The sequence below is a fragment of the Mustelus asterias genome, chromosome 16 (assembly GCF_964213995.1).
Source record: "Mustelus asterias chromosome 16, sMusAst1.hap1.1, whole genome shotgun sequence".
In the NCBI taxonomy this organism is placed as follows: Eukaryota; Metazoa; Chordata; class Chondrichthyes; order Carcharhiniformes; family Triakidae; genus Mustelus; species Mustelus asterias.
The window spans coordinates 61,929,598-61,947,123 of NC_135816.1; the positions used below are offsets into that span (position 1 = coordinate 61,929,598).

The 17,526-nt window shown below is 39.9% G+C and overlaps 1 protein-coding gene across 3 annotated transcripts in view; it reads right to left on the reverse strand.

Annotated features, from left to right (window-relative positions):
• Nucleotides 1-17,526, reverse strand: part of LOC144505206 (uncharacterized) — a 168,914-nt gene that overhangs the window by 123,553 nt on the left and 27,835 nt on the right. For all 3 annotated transcript variants that reach the window (XR_013499794.1, XR_013499795.1, XM_078231185.1), the window contains 3 exons: nt 7,364-7,502; nt 5,440-5,609; nt 2,153-2,866 (listed from right to left, as the gene is read on the reverse strand). Coding sequence is in view for 1 of the 3 variants with exons in the window: in XM_078231185.1 (XP_078087311.1) it covers nt 2,153-2,866; nt 5,440-5,609; nt 7,364-7,502 (1,023 nt within the window). In the remaining 2 variants the exon portion in view is untranslated. The remainder of the gene's footprint in view (nt 1-2,152; nt 2,867-5,439; nt 5,610-7,363; nt 7,503-17,526) is intronic.

Consider the following 17,526-nt stretch of genomic DNA (forward strand, 5'->3'; position numbering starts at 1 on the left):
TTGTACATGTTATCAATGACACAAAGGTCGGTGGCAAAGTAGTGCAGATTGGAGCACACGATGACAAAGAGACATGAGGCGAATGGTCTCCTTCTGTAATATAAATGATTCTATGACACGGGTACATAAGAGTGGTGAAAACTGTGGCAGATTGATTTCAAAGCAGTCAAGTATGAGATCATCCATTCAGGGTCAAACAAATTATAGAACTGAGTATTTCTTTTAAAATGGTAAAAACAATGGAGATCAATGGGTTGATTTACATAAATCACTAAAATACAGCATAAGATACAAATAAAAATCTTAAAGGCTAATGGAATATTAGCCTAACTAGAAGACTGAATACAAGTATCAGGAAAGAAAAGAAAGGTAGCAGACTTGGAGAATATTATCATTCTAGAGAGAGAAAATGTTCTGTTCTGGAGAGGTAAAGGACAGAATCTATTTGGTTAGAGTTAAGAAATATTAGCGGTACCATTAGACTATTTGGTGCATTATGTAAGTCGCCAACTTGCAAGGGAAATTACATGAAAGTGCAAAAATTATAGAGTGATAATGGGAGACAATTATCCTAATATACTTTAGGGAAGTAATAGTAATAGGGGCAGCACAGTGGTAGCACTGCTGCCTGTCAGTGCCAGTGACGCAGGTTCGATTCCTGGCTTGGGTCACTATCTGTGTGGAGTTTGCACATTCTCCCTGTGTCTGCGTGGGTTTCCTCTGGGTGCTCTGATTTCCTCCCACAGTTCAAAGATATGCAGGTTAGTTGGACTGGCCATGCTAAATTGCCCCTTAGTGTCAGGGGAACTAGCCAAGGCAAATACATGGGGTTATGGGGATGGGGCCTGGGTGGGATTGTGGACGGTGCAGACTTGATGGGCCGAAGGGCCTCCTTCTGCACTGTAGGGATTCTTTGATAGTATCAAAGTTTAGGTTCGCCACAAAAGGAGCAAACTAGGCTACATATAAAAAACTAGGAGGGCTAATTTCACAGATTTAGAACAGAAGAATAGATCGATCAAAAGGTTGCTGATTTAAGGTGATAGCAAAAGAAGCAACATGACATGAGGAAACCTTTTTTAAAAAAAACAGCAATCAGTTAGGTTCTGGAATGCCTGAAATTGTGGGGAAGACTACTCAATTGTAGCTAAAGGAAACTGGATGAGCACTTGAAAAGAAAAGATGTTTGGGTATGGAGATGGGATAGGAAAGTGGAACTAGCAGAAAGCCATATTTTGAATGGTTATAAAACAGAAGGAAACCATTCTGATTCAATAAAGGGAAAGGTTTTTGCCACAGCAATTCAAAAGGCTTGGTTTCACCAAATCTGGAGTACCTTCTAGACATCTTATTTTACAAAGAATATACTGACATAGGATGGAATGCAGAACAGATTTTTCAAAATGTTACCAAGGCTTCAAGGATTAAAATTATAAGGAGAGATTACTTAAACCCCGTTGGTATTCCCAAAAGGTGTGGTTAAGTAGGGATTAGATCAAAGATTTTAGGAAGGAAAAGAAATTTGTCAGGTAAACAGAAAAACTTGCACTTGTGGGGGAGCCTAGAAGGGAACATAACTTTAAAAATCAGAACTTTCAAGAGAGGAGTTAGGAAACACTTCTTGCTAAGGGTTGTACAAATTTGGAACTCTCTGCCGCAAAAAACTGTAAATGCTAGCTCAATTAAAAGCATTTACATCAGAGATTTATGAATCTTTACTAGCCAAGGGTGCCAAGGATTATGAAGCCAAAACATACAATTACAGATCAGTCATGATTTTGTGAATAGAAACTAGAAGCAGGAGTAGGCCACTTGGTCCTTCAAGCGTGCTCCTCCATTCATTTGAATCATGGCTGATCATCGAATTCAATATCCTGATCCCTCCCCCACACCCGGCAGGAGAGGAGGAGGGGGGGGGGGGGGTAGAAATCTGGATATTAAATTCGGTGATCGATAAATTCAATAAATGGTAGAACATGCCTGAAATGCTTCACAGTCCACCCGTTAATAGGACAAGTGATTAAAGTTGCAATTTTCCTGGCCTGAATAGCACATCCAGAAAATGAGGGAATTGATTTGCAGAAATGCTCAAAGAGATAAGTGTTATGATTACTTAACTAGTACTGAACTAATGTTTAAATGTTGCACAAACCTGAGTGTTCTGGCAGTTGACTTCAAACTGAGATCCAGTCCCATTACAGACACCATAATGTTCAGAACTAGCTTTTGTCTTGTATTCAATTGAAGTTGGACCATTTCCTACATTAAATGGTTCTTTAGAAATTCCTTCATCTGACCAATTTAATACAGCAGTTGCAGCTGAAACAATCTCTGATGTACTTATGACATTATTATATACTGAAGAACTTTCAACTACACAGTTGGATTTCGGGGATGAACTCTCTACTTCAGTGACGATCTCGTCTGATGTCTCTACAAAACCATTTATAAGGGCTGCAGAATTCACCTGCACATTATTTACTGTACTGTTTGCATTGTATGTGCAGTGTGCAGATTCTTTGATAGGAACTCTGGGCTTTAAGAGCTTACTTCTCACTCTTTTTCTTGTTTTACAGTCAGAAGAACATCCAGTTGAGGAGTTGGTACTCATCTTGCTTTTCCTGTTTGTATATGTGGGATGGCAGTCTCCAAATTCACCGGGATGACTGTTGGAATCAGCTGAAAAGTTTAGCTCCTTAGGTTTTGAAGTAAATTGAATGTCAAGCTTTTCTTTCCCAGACATCTGAAGCAGACTTTCTTTGCTAATTAGGCAATATTTGGATATCCTGTCCTCGGGAGATATGGAAAGTGCTTCTTCTGCCTGAATAATGCCAGCTTCCCACTGAGTGTGCACTTTAACAGAAATCTAGATCAAAGAAAATAAAGTATTTCAGTCATAAAGCCTACAAGAAGAAAACAATTACTTTAACTTACATGGAATGGAGTGAAATGCTTCTTATTGAGTATGAACAATAACTTCAGTCAGCATTTGAATTCACAGCACTGTACAAGTAGTTTCACAATAATCATTGTGGAATCTATAATCACTGTTTTGCATAGTATATTAAGATTTCATTGCATCAATTATGAGACAGTTGCCTTCACAGAATGCAAAACATCTGGCATAAGAGACCAACTCTTGAATTTGAAGCTATAACTTATACTTGCATGTGCCAGGTTTAATTATTCAACAAATTTGGAGTCACCATTAGGTAAATACAAGGCTAGAACAGTAAAGACATCAATCTTTGTACCAGTGACCCTGCTAGGAATCAGAGATTCAGAATGAACCCTGGCAATAGCATAGCACAGATCAATCAAGCAAAACTAAAGGACCTATTTTCTTGTTTCACAAATCAGTGACATCTTTAAATAAATTAGAACCACAATTAATTATTTGTCATCTCAACAGATCATCAGATGCCCACCATGGGTAGAACAGCATTCACCGGGTTCCATTTTTATCTAATTGTAGCCAGAAAATCGTTAATAACTTCTTTTGCCATTTCCAGTTATCACTGGTGTCCTCCATGGATCCATCTTTGCACTCCAAGATCAAATCTACACACCACCCCCTGGTGATAACATCCAAAAATACATCAGCTTCCACATGCATACTAGTAACATCTAGCTCTTCCTCACCACCATCTCTCTCAACCCCTTCACTGCCAGAATTGTCTGTTTAGTCGATAGCCTGAATGGGCAGAAATTTACTCCAATTAAATATTAGGAAAATCAAGACATATTTTTCGGTCCCCACCACAAAGCAGCTCCACCTTTCTCCCTGGCAACTGCTTGAGGCTGAACCAGACTGTTGGTAACCTCCGTTTTTCAACCATATTTCCCCGCTGTGACTGAGACTGCCCTTTTCCATTTCTGTCGGACCATCTCCACTCCTCTATCACTGAAACCCTCATGCATGCCTTTGCCACCTCACAATTTAACCATTTCTAATGCATTCCTGAATTAAGGTATTTTGTTTGCTGCCTGCGTCCTAACCTGCATCAAATGCTATTAATCTACCACCTGTGTTGTTGATGTGGGCTAGTTTCCTGTTAAATGGCACCTTAATTTTAAAACTCTCATCCTTGATGACACTAAAGTCGGTGGAGTTGTAGACAGTGCGGAGGGAAGTGGCAGGTTACAGAGGGACATAGATAAGCTGCAGAGCTGGGTTGAGAGGTGGCAAATGGAGTTTCATGTGGAAAAGTGTGAGGTGATTCACTTTGGAAGGGGTAACAGGAATACAGAGTACTGGGCTAATGGTAAGATACTTGGTCGTGTGGATGAACAGAGGGATCTGGGTGTCCATGTGCATAGATCCCTGAAAGTTGGCACCCAGGTTGATAAGGTTGTTAAGAAGGCGTACGGTGTGTTAGCTTTTATTGGTAGAGGGATTGAGTTTCGGAGCCAGGAGGTCATGCTGCAACTGTACAAAACTCTGGTGCGGCCGCATTTGGAGTATTGCGTACAGTTCTGGTCACCGTATTATAGGAAAGATGTGGAAGTGTTGGAAAGGGTGCAGAGGAGATTTACCAGGATGTTGCCTGGTATGGTGGGAAAATCGTATGAGGAAATGCTGAGGGGCTTGAGGTTGTTTTCGTTAGAGAGAAGAAGGTTAAGAGGTGACTTAATAGAGGCATACAAGATGATCAGAGGATTAGATAGGGTGGATAGTGAGAGCCTTTTTCCTCATATGGTGATGGCTAGCACGAGGGGACATAGCTTTAAATTGAGGGGTGAGAGATATAGGACAGATGTTAGAGGTAGGTTCTTTACTCAGTAGTAAGGGCGTGGAATGCCCTGTCTGCAGCAGTAGTGTTCTCGTCAACATTAAGAGCATTCAAATGGTTATTGGATAAACATACGGATGATATTGGAATAGTGTAGATTAGAGGGGCTTTAGATTGGTTCCACTGGTCGGCGCAACATCGAGGGCCAAAGGGCCTGTACTGCGCTGTAATGTTCTTGTTTTCAAATCCATTCAAGACTTGGTCCCTCCCTATCTGTGCATTCTCCTCCAGCCCTACAACCTCAGTGATATCCGAATTATTTCAATTCCAGCCTCTCCAGCACCCATTAGTCCACCCTGGGTTGGGAAGTCTTCAGCTGCCTTTGTTCCAAGTTCCGGCAGTTGAATCATCTCTCCACCACCAAAACCTTAAAATCAATTTCTTTGACCAAACTTCAAGTCATCTTCCCCAGTATCTCCCTCCCTGGATTGATGCCAAATTTTGTTTTAGGTTAAAAGTGCTATATGAAAACAAATTGTTAGCAGCTTTTGAAACTTTCCTTTGCACAGAATAAAGAGCTTAACTGTAAAATTAGTTTCTCAACAGCACATTAATTATTCTTCAATTGCAAAGTTCATCCAAAACCTTTATCATTGAGATCTTCAGTCTGACAATATGAAAAAAAGTGATATGGTTTTTAGAGCACCTTATGTCTTTGCACATCAGTATCCACACTTTTGGCATTCCTTTGAACCAGCAGCTCATACTGATGTCTCCCTTCAAATGGCTCAACCACTGCTGATGCAACCCAGGCACGTTCGACAATGATGCCAAAAAATTGAACGTGATATTGTCGGCAGGGCCTCCTGCTGGGATCTAATAAAAATAGACATCAAAACAATGAAAAGGCAGAAATCCAAAAAAAACCCCAGCATCATGTACTGGATTTTACAATGTTGCAGCATTAAGCAAATCCAATAAAACCATAATTTTTTTTTAAAAAGTAAAACTCCTCTAATGGGTAAAGGTAAAGTCGCCATTGTCCCAGATGACCATGGGCTGCTCTCCCCTTTGAGGGGAAGGCTCACCACACAGGCGAAGGGCAAGGTTGAGAAGGCTATGCCTTCATGAATGACCTTAGCTGATACCTTCTAATGGGTAAATTTCCCCAGATGACAATTTTCTGATCTCAGTTGGCTCACCACAAAATGATGGATGGACAGACAGAGCTAAGAAAAACCTAATAATTGCATGCAGCTAAACTACTATACAAGATCATTTATTCAACAGTAGCAGGAGCATGGAGGCAGGTTAACCGGCATCCATTCTTGTGGAATAAGCACTAGCACAACAGATTTATCTTTTTTAAAATTAGTTCACATTTTTCTTTATGAATGGTGAGAACCATTGTAAGGCCAACATTGCTGTCCTACTCTATGCTGATTACATAGCTTATCCAATTAAGTTTTTGGTCAATGATTGGATCTAAAACACTATCCTGCAGAATTCCTGCACCTATGTAGAAATGATTGGCCTCCAACAACCACAACCATCTTTGTACTCGGTATCACTTCACCCAGAGGGGAGGGGTTTCTCCTGATTACCACCAACTTCAATTTTGCTGGACACTCACTGTCAAATGCTGTCTTGATATCAAAGGCAATCACTCTCACCTTACTACTCAAGTTGAGTTCTTTTGTCCATGTTAGGGCCAAGGCTGTAATGAGGTCGGAGCTAAGTGGCCCTCCCAGAAACCAAACTGAGCATCTGTAGCAAGTATTGTCTGATAGTACTGTTGATGACATCTTCTGTGACACTGCTGATAAAGTGGCAATTGGCCCGATTGGAATTGGTGCTGCTTTGTGGTCAGGACTTGCCTGGGCAATTTTCAACATTATCAGGGAGATGTTGTTTTGACCCGAATAGTTTCTAGAAATGCAGTTATCCAATCAAGTGGTGAATATCCCATCACAATCTGCACTTGTGCATTGTAGATGGTGAGATGGTGGATAGGTTTTGGCAAGTCAGGAGGAGAGTCTCTTGCCACAGAATAACCTATTTTTCTGATACTCTTGTAGCCATAGTATTTAGGTGATTGGTCCAATTAAGTTTCTGGCCAATGTGAACCATGAGTTGACGATGATGGGGCATGTCCAATGACAGGATGTCAAAGCATTAGCCTTGCTCTTCTTGAAGATGGTATTGTTGGCATTTAGATCGCACACATGTTTCATGACACTGAGCAGTCCAAATCAGGGTATTGTCCATGTCTTGCAGCATGAGAGCAGACTACTTTCTCACACAAGGAACTGAACACTGCAATTATTACCAAACACCTGCACTTATGGAGAGTATTGCCACTGTCAGTTGAAAATGGCTGAGGTGAGCACACCGCTCTGAGGAACTCCTCCAGCAATTGGGAAAGGGGAGAAAATAATTTGGCATGCAAGAAGTTGTCTAGTAACAGTTGTGAAATCAGTCAGGATTTTAAAACCAAAAACTACTAGGGAAAACTTAGCCAGGCTGACAAGAATGTAGAAGTCTTGGGTTTCTGATCAGTCTACCAGCAACAAATGGAGCTTGTTGCTTGGGGATATAATCAGCTTCACATTTTGTATCCAAATACCTACCTTTCATCTTGGAGTGAACCTTCAGCAGCGGATCAAGACAGATAGCACTAGGCCACCAAGGACGTCTACTAAACTTCACCCAAACCAGATCTCCAACCTCAAACCTCACTGGAATCACCTTCTTCCGCCTTCCAACACACTGAAACCAAAATGACTTGGTCAGAACAATATTTCACACAAGTGATAATTTCTCATAAATATCACCATACAGATTTAATCAGGGACAAACTAGCTAAATTACTGCATTCTAAACTAACTAAATTATTGCACTCTAAACCCAAATACTATACAAGGTCCTTATTATAAATTCATAAAGACAAATGAATAATGTTGAGGGATAATTACCTACAGAACTGAGATTTTACATTAACGCACATTCAAAATATTTATAGTTTGTGGGAAATTATCCAACATATCTGATTATGCAAATAATGCCTAGTGGTTCTGAAAACAGGGGGGGGAATCAAGGTATTTAACACTCAGGGGAAAACAAAATCACAAAATAAAGCAATCACATCCTTGACAAAAAAAAGGGAAACCTTCAGTTGTAAAAACAGTTTCCTCCATTCCCAACCACTATTTTAAGAATGTGTGTGTGGACATGACTGGTCTGTCTTGAGATCTTTGGTTGTTTCTGCAAGAGCTTATAGATATTACAAAATGTTACAACATGTACAAGCCTGCACCTTTTGCATTTTGAAATATCCTGTGGACAGGAAAGTTGCATATCAGTACAAAAAAAGAAATACCACTTGAGCCACAGATAGGATTTGAAAAGAGTTGTGTTTAAATTCTGCTGGAAAGGTTTTTCACAAGTTTTGTTTTAAAGTCAAATGAAAGGCAATTATTATACTAGATATGTTGAAGTTGTTTTCTCCAAAGTCTGTAAACAGTAGACAATGTTAGCCTGGCTCAGTAATCGGTAAATACCTCTCACTCATTGGGTTGGCAAGTCTTCAGGCTTGGGTACCTGGTTGAAATTGTCTGGCAGACTTTCCCTTCTAGTTGACAACATGGGAGGTAAAAACATAATTAGAAAGAAAACGCTCACTGACACCCATGTCTAGTAACAGCTGTGAAATCAGGTTTTTAAACAGAAAGCTACAAGGGAAAACTTCAGCCAGGCACAGAAGAATGTAGAACACTTGGTAGTTATTTTGCTTAAGCCAAGTGTCACATGTTCTTTTGTTTTGTACTACACAAAGGCAATTTGTACCTATTGAAATAAGCAGGTCCAATCATGGCTGTTAAACCTGTTGTGAACAAGGTTGCTTAACAAGTCATATCTGGCTTTTTTGTGGTCTGCCTTCAAATAGATTAGAGGGATGTGTGCAAAAAAAAAAATATCCAGTTCAACTCACAACAGAGCTATTGTTTACACACCTGAGTTAAGCTGCTGTACAAGTTGATTATGAGCTGGAATGAAAAGGGCATAGGAATCCACTGGAATAAGTAATACCACTAAGTTCAAGAGGCATCTACAGGAGACCCAAATTTGGAATAGCATTTGGTAAATGCAAGTTTTTTCCTTCCTTGCATAGCAACGAAAGCAAAATAAAGCATCTCGAAGCTCTTCATAACATCAAGAATAGAATAAGAGGAGTGAAAATTGTAGCAGTGAGTGAAGTGTTAGTAGTGACCACTGTAATAATACTGTGCCTTTAAGAAATGAATTTGAGTCATGTTCTTGTGCAGGATCTATTGTAACAGTTCTATGCACTCGGACCATTCTGTCTACAACCAGCATCCTGTATTATTAATGCAGCAGCATAACTGCTTTTAATTGGTAGAATGCTTGTTTTAATCTGAACTAATGCTGTCCTGCTGCTTTGAGGGTTTTCCCCTGGAATTTTGCAGAGTAGGGCTTGATTGGGATGACTGACAAGTATGGTCTTGTGACGGAGTGAAGCTGGGCTTACACAGAATATTCAAGCTTAAGATTCTGCTTTTGAGTTGAGACACAATAATACCTCTTCTTTCCCCTCTCTGAAGTTGGGGACTGGAATTTGCCTGGAGATAAGTTCTTTCTCAGTGATTCAGCTTTATTCTGAGAGTTGCTGTTTTGGAAGCTGCAGAGAGAGCAGCATTCCTTTCTGTCTCTGAAGTTTGGAGACTGGGAGCTGCCAAAGACTAGGTTTACTCTTCTGAAGTTTTGCTTTTTGAAGATGTATCCTTTTCTGGAAACTGCTATCTGGATCTCTGTCCAGAAGTGTCAAAAGCCTGAAAATGTGAGTATACTTGTTTTTGTGCTAACTAACTCTGAAGAAAGATGAATGTCTATGGGGTATTGCTTTAAATTAGAATAGAGATAACTAGCTGTTAAGAATTATACTTTGTCATGTTTAAGTATTTTAATTTGTAAAAAAGTTATGCTAATTCTTTTTGTTATATTCTGTGTTCTTAAATAAAGTTTGTTTTGATAAAAGCTTCCTAGTGGGTCACTTGAAGCATACCTGGAATGAAGCACCTTATTTATGCTCACCCTAATGCCAAAATCAAATGTAAAATTTAGGCTCCAGGCAAACTTTTTGCTGTTTCAGGTGTACAGACGAGGCATACCTTGGAGTTCCTGATCTGATCCTTAACACCACAAACACAATTTGTGATGCACTACCTAAAAGATGGTAGAAGCAGTTTGAATTGTAACAAATGTCAGGTGTGGCTCAGTAGTAACACTCTCAATTCAGACTCAAACCCCTCAGAGACTTGCGCACATAGTCCCAGACTGACTCTCCACTGCAGTCTTGAGACATTACTATAAAGTCAGATCAGACATTAAAGCAAAATCCTGTCTGTTGTATCACAAAATACTAATGGCACAATTCAAAGGGCAGAATAGTTTCCCCAGTGCTTTAAGCAATAGTTATCCCTCAGCTAACAAATGCACAGATTTGTTCATTTATTTCATTGTTGCTTATGGGAGCTTGCCATACATAAACTGGCTGAATGGAAGGTGGCAATGTTCTAACCCAGTCAATAATTTGCCTTTAATTTCATTAGCTTCAACAATAATCAACAGTCGCAAGAAAGTTTGACAAATGCCTTTTGAAGTCCATATGAATTAACATCCATAGACATTCCCCTTCCATTATTTTAGTTACCTTTTCATAGCATTCAAATGTGTACGGCATGACCCACCCTTTAAGAATCCACTCCTCTTAGATCAGCTGAAATTTTAAGGCACACAGTCACCCTATCTTTAATTATACACACTAATTTCCCATCAAAGTGGAGTTGGGACACAACCAAATCAACCACAGTTGTACTGAATGGCAGAGCAGGCTTGAAGACTTACTCCTGCGCCCAAGTCCCATCTTCCTAGATGTTCTCTTCTGATCTGTAATTCCCTGGTGTTCCTCTCTCACCTTCCTGAATAGATGAGTGATGAGCAAAAATCTCCAATCTAAAAGCAACTATTTCCATACAATAATATTTGGAAGATAACTCTGGAATAGAAACCATCTGCTCCATTAATGTTACCTTGATTACATTAATTTGGAGTCTCTGGTCTAGATTCAATATGTTGCCTTTGGATGTTTGCCATGTTGACCTCTACTTTACTGTAAACACTAACAAATTGTTCAACATGTCCACCATTTTCTTATTTTCACTGACAACAACATACAGGGGCCAATATTCATCTGTTTCCAATGCATTTATAAAAGTTCTCAATGTTAATTTTGATATATTTTGTAAAAATGTTTTCCGCCTTTAATCTTTTTTGTAGCTCTTAGTAGTATTTGTCCTGTCGCCCTTGGCTCTTTGTATCTTTCTAACTTGCCAGGATCTGTATTAGTTATTGCTTTTAAGAATTTTTTTCTTAGTTTGTCATCTCGTCTCTCTATATGTCCATGACTCTTGTCCTTTAGGGGAATAAAGTTGCTCTGCATCACATGGAATTCTTTTCTGAACGTCTCCCACTAATCAATTTACAGATTATATCACTGTCAAGTCTCTACACAAGGTTATTTCAGGTGTACAGACGAGGCATAGTTTCAGTGCAACTCTGGAATCAGGATTCAAGTCTGTCTCCAACAGCTATCCAAAGCATAATATGGACTGGTTAGCATTACAACTGCAGTGATTTTAGTCATTTTTCAGGGGTTGATTTTACAGTATCCAAATTTCTTATCTCCTCATGTCATTTTACATTAACCAGTTAGCTTTTGAATGCCAGAACTGACAAATATCAATTAGCACTTATGAAAATGCTGCATTCCAGAAGAACTTCCAGCCTTCCTTTATGTTTCTAATGTTTGAGATCTGTATATTGTACCAATCTATTTTTAGTTTTTGACTCTTTAGCAAAGTCCTCTCTTCCATTTGGAACAACAGGAGGGTTATGTCTAGTGTTCTGACCAATATTTATCCCTCAATTGGCATCACAAAAAAGTATTTCCTGATCATATCATATTGACAGTTTGAGAGAGCTTGCTGTTTGCAAATTAGCTGCAGTTTTTCCTACTTTACAACAATGACTACCCTTCAAAAATACTTCATTAGCTGCAAAGCACTTTGGGATGTTGAAGTCAAAGGCACTATGCGAGTTTTTTTTAATTAGTCATCTTCAATATTCATTGCTTTATGCCACACTCAAAAAAGTCATGTAGATAAGTATTGTGAAAGTAAACTCAGAATGCACTACTTCAAAAACGAAACGTCTACACAGCCTTGCCCAACTATCTCTCAGCACATTTCACCTGAAGATTACACTTGGCCTCAATTCAGACAGAGAATTGACCTATCTATCAAAAATGTTACATGGTATGCATACTCTGCTCACTAAGGTTATTTTACACTTATGTCAATGATATAATACAAAAATGGAATCTTATTTACATATTATGCTGCAGTTGCTCGTTTCCTGCCACAAGGTTGCAACTTTTAATTGACTTATCACTACTGGTCTCTGCATACCGGAAATATACGTGGTATATCTCTACATATTAAATAAACAAAATCACATTTTTTATTTTCCAGTCTCTCTCTTTTCTCCATTCCAATTGGGTTGGATGGTTCAAATGTTGCTTTACTCTCCTGAGAATGTTTCTCAAGTGAACCATCCCAGCCCTCCAAAGTTTAACTGTTTACCAAGTTTGGTTCTATTGTTACCAGCTTTTTCTGTTGCCTTTGAATTTCAACCTAATTATAAAGCTTTACTTTTATTCGAGTTATTTGCCATAAAGGCTTCACAAACTTTATTGAACCTTCTGGACTACTTGAACAAGCCAAAATTTATTTATTTAGATTTAAACCCAAGCTCCCACAATTTAACTCTTGACAAGACTTCAGTGACAATAGAGGTTTTCCAGAACATTTCTGAATTTGACCCAAGATTTCCTGTAGCGTTTTAATTACTTTTACCTTGGCACCTGTGGCATATATATTTATATTCTGCAAGCCATTGGAAAAAGTCACTGTAGATATGAATAAAAATGGCAGGATTCAGGAACCATGGATGACAAGAGAAATTGTAAGCTTAGTCAAAAGGAAGCATACAGTAGGTCCAGGAACTAAAAATTGAAAAAGGCCTTTAGTAGTATGGAGAAAAGAGGAAGGAACTTAAACGGAGAATTAGGATGGCTAAAAGGGGCCATGAAATGTCTTTGGCAAACAGGGTCAAAGAGAATCCCCAGGTTTTTTTATACATAAATTAGGAGCAAGAGAAAGAGTAAGCCCACTCAAGGACAATGGAGGGAAGTTATGTGTGGAGCCACAGGAAGTGGGTGAAATCCTTAATGAGTACTTTGTATCAGTATTCACCAAGGAGAAGGACTTGACAGAGGTTGAGGTCAGGAATAGGTGTGAACGCTCTACAGAATGTCAATATATCGAAGGAGGAAGTGTTGGGTATCCTAAATTGCATTAGGGTAGACAAGTCCCCAGGGCCAGATGGGATTTAGCCCAGGTTACTGCAGGAGGCAAGGGAGGAAATAGCTGGGGCCTTAACAGATATCTTCACGTCCTCTATGACCACAGGCAAGGTTCCAGAGGACTGGAGAATAGCCAATGTCGTTCCCTTGTTTAAGGAAGGAAGCAGCGATAATCCAGGAAATTATAGACTGGTGAGCCTGACATCTGTGGTGAGGAAGCTTTTGGAGAAGATACTAAGGGATAGAATATGCGCACATTTGGAAGAAAATGGACTAGTTAGTGACAGGCAGCATGGTTTTGTATAGGGAAGGTTATGTCTCACCAACTTGATTGAGCTGTTTGAAGAGGTGACAAAAGGTAATTGATGAGGGCTATGGATATAGTTTATATGGACTTTAGTAAGGCATTTGGCAAGCTTCCACATGGCAGACTGGTACAAAAACTAAAATGAAATGGGATTCGGGGTGGGCTGGCTAGATGGATACAGAACTGGCTTGGTTATAGAAGACAAAGTAGCAATGGAAAGGTGTTTTTCAGAATGGAGATCTGTAGCTAGTGGTGTTCCGCAGGGATCAGTGCTGGGACCTCTGTTGTTTGTAGTATATATAAATGATCTGGAGGAAAATATGGGTGGTCTGATTAGTGAGTTTGCAGATAACACGAAGATTGGCAGAGTTGCTGATAGTGCCAGGGATTGTCAGAGGATACAACAGGGTATAGATAGACTGGAGACTTGGGCACAGAAATGGCAGATGGTGTTTAATCCGGACAAATGCAAAGGTAATGCATTTTGGAAGATCAAATTTAGATGTGAATGATACTGTAAATGGCAGAACCCTTAGGAACATTAACATACAAAGGGATCTGGGCATGCAGGTCCACTGTTCCCTAAAAGTGGCAACGCAGGTGGCCAAGGAGGCATATAGCATGCTTGCCTTCATCATCCGGAATATTGAGTGCAGGAGCTGGGAAATCATGTCGCAGCTATATAAAACCTTGGTGAGGCTGTATTTGGTGCATTGTGTACAGTTCTGTCACCACACTACCAGAAGGATGTGGAAGCTTTGGAGAGAGTGCAAAGAAAGTTCTCCAGGATGTTTCCTGGTATCGAGGGCGTTGGCTATGGGGAGAACTGTTTACACTGGAAAGGTGGAGGCTGAGGGAGACCTGATAGAGGTCTACAAAATTTGAGAGGCATAGACAGGATGGATAGTCATAGGCTTTTTCTCAGGGTGGAAGTGTCAATTGCAAGGAGGCACAGATTCACGGTGAGAGGGGAAAATTTGAGAGAGATGTTCTTTGTCCACACCGACACAGGGCAGCACAGTGGTTAGCACTGCTGCCTCACAGCGCCGGGGACCTGGTTCGATTCCCAGCTTGGGTCACTGTCTGTGTGGAGTTTGCACATTCTACCTGTGTCTGCGTGGGTTCGCTCCGGTTTCCTCCCACAGTGCAAAGCTGTGTGGGTTAGGTTGATTGGCCATGCTAAATTGGCCCAAGTGTGAGGGGGATTAACAGGGTAAATGCATGGGATTGCTGGAATAGGGCCTGGGTGGGATTGCTGGAATAGGGCCTGGGTGGGATTGTGGTCGGTGCAGACTCGATGGGCCGAATGACCTCCTATTGTACTGTAGGGATTCTATGATTCTACGTGTGGGGGAAGGTTTTCATAGAGTGGTTAGTGCCTGAAATGCACTGCCAGAGGTGGTGGAAGTAGGCACATTAGCAAAATTTAAGAGGCATCTGGATGGGTATATGGATAGGGAGGGAATAAAGGGATATGGACCGAGTGAGGGCAGGTTTTCTTTAAATTTACTTAGGGCATCATGATCAGCACAGGCTGAGAGGGCCCAAGGGCCTGTTCCTGTGCTGTCCTTTTCTTTGTAAAAAGTATGATTAAGTGCAGCTTTTCCCCCAAATTATCCTTTTAATTTTTCTCATATCACCACCTCTTCTTTTACACGCCTTAAACTTAAGTAATGACCCAGAAATTGTAGTGAAACAAAAGTAAAATAGTGTGAATGCTAGAAATCCAAAATATAAATAGATGTGATGCCTGAAGTTAAGTTTATGTTCAAGTTTTAAGTTTTATTTATTAGTGTCACAAAGAGGCTTACATTAACGCTGCAATGAAGTTACTATGAAAATCCCCTAGTTGCCATTCCCCATTGCCTGTTCGGGTACACCGAGGAAGAATTTAGCATGGCCAATTCACCTAATCAGCACGTCTTTCAGACTGTGGGAGGAAACTGGAGCTCCCAGAGAAAACCCATGCAGACACGGGGAGAACGTGCAGACTCCACAGTGACCCAAACCGGGAATTGAACCCGGTCCCTGGTGCTGTGAGACAACAGCGCTAACTATTGTGCCACCATGCTGCCCTAGAAGGGATGATAGAAGCTAATTGATACCAACTTGCAAAAGGAAATTTTGTAAATGCTTGGAGGAAACTTTGTAGGACTATAAGGGAAGAGCAAGGGAGTAAAAGCTTAATGAATTGCTCTACCAAAAAGGCAGCACATGCATAATGGGTCACATGGCCTCATTCTATGCTCCACCATACCAAATTATGGAGAAGTATTTTTGCCCAGTGAGTGGTTAGAATGTGAACTTTGCTACCATATAATAGCTGAGATAAATAGCGTGTATTTTCAAAGGAAAGCGAGTTAAGTACATAAAGAAAAAAGGAATAAAGGTTTTAGCATATGATAAATGGTGCAGAGTGGGAGGAGGCTCATGTGGAACATCAATACCAGCAGAAATCTGCTCTCTGTTGCAATTTCTTGTAATTAAATATCATGCCCAGTGTGAAAATTGGAATTGTTTTCGCCCTAAAAAAGATTAGAAAAAATGGCACATTTTTATTTGAAAGTTTCTTGAGGATTCCTCAATTAATTTTTAGGCAGATGAAAAAAAATATCACAATGAACCCCAATAAATGGGCACGTATTCCACTTCATTCTTTTAATACCTAAATCTATTTTTAAAAAGGCAGACTAAACATGCCTAGAAAAATCTAGACTAGTCAGCTTAACATTGGTGGCTGGAAAGATGATGGAATTCCCAGTAAAATGGGAGAATTGAAGAATGTATAGAAACCAATATACTAACAAGTTCAGCTTGGCTTCAAAAGGAAAAATCTTGCTCGACCAAGAGGTAAGAGGAGTAGACAATAGTTAAATGCGGTGGATGAATTTATTACTGGAAAAGGGTTGCAAGTAGTAATAGAGGAAAGTCATAATGTAATCAAGCAGATTCATGAAAGACAAATTGTCACTGACTAACTTAAGAGTTTTTTGAAGTCTCAACCAGAATGGATAGAGGGGAACCAGGAGATGTGTTGTATTTGGACATCCAGAAGACGTTTGACAAGGTACCTCACAAAAGGTTAAGCCATTTGAAGAGCAGATGGTACTGGAAGTAGTATATTGGCATGGATAGAGAATTGGCTAATGGGCAGGAAAGGGGTTCTTTTTCAGCTTGGTGACCTGTAACCAATGGGGTTCCACAGGAATCAGTGCTGGAACTGCAACTGTTTACAATATATATTAATTACTTGGAGGAAGCCAAATTTGCAGACACAAAAATAGGTGAAAAGGCAAGTTACACAAGGGATACAAATACTTTACAAAAAGAGGTATTGAATGGCTAAGTAAATGGACAAAAAGTTGGCAAATGGGAGCATGTGGGAAAATTTGAAATTGTGGTATTATTCTTATTACAGTGACCTAATTAACTTTTTGTTTAATGTAGGAAAGAGAAGGAAAGAAAGTTTGACTATCTTAGCCAGGGATCAGCAACTTTTAAAAAAAAGAAAATTGCCTCATAGGGCCGAATGGCCTACTCCTGCTTCAAATTGCATTGTTCCGATGTAATCTTGTTCACAAATGAATGGACATTCTGGAGGGAGATGCATAAGAGGAGTGGTGACATCTGATCCGCTGGCAGAGTCCACAGTGTCAGCAGTTGGAGGGGTGATTAAAGCAACTCAGTGCTGACAGAATTGTTACAGTACAGTACTGAAGGACACCATTCAGCCCATTTGTGACTGCACCAGCTATCCGAATAAGCAATTTGCTTAGTGCCATTCCCCTAACTTCTCAACATAGCCCAGCATATTCTCTTTTCAGCTAATAATTCCCTTTTGAATGCTTTGATTGAACCTGCCTCCATCATCAAAAGTGCATTCCAGACCTTAATCAACTGAATGAAAAAAATTTTTGACAATTATTTTAAATCCTTGTCCTCTCGGGCCAAAACCCCCAAAAACAAAGATCCTTATTTGATAG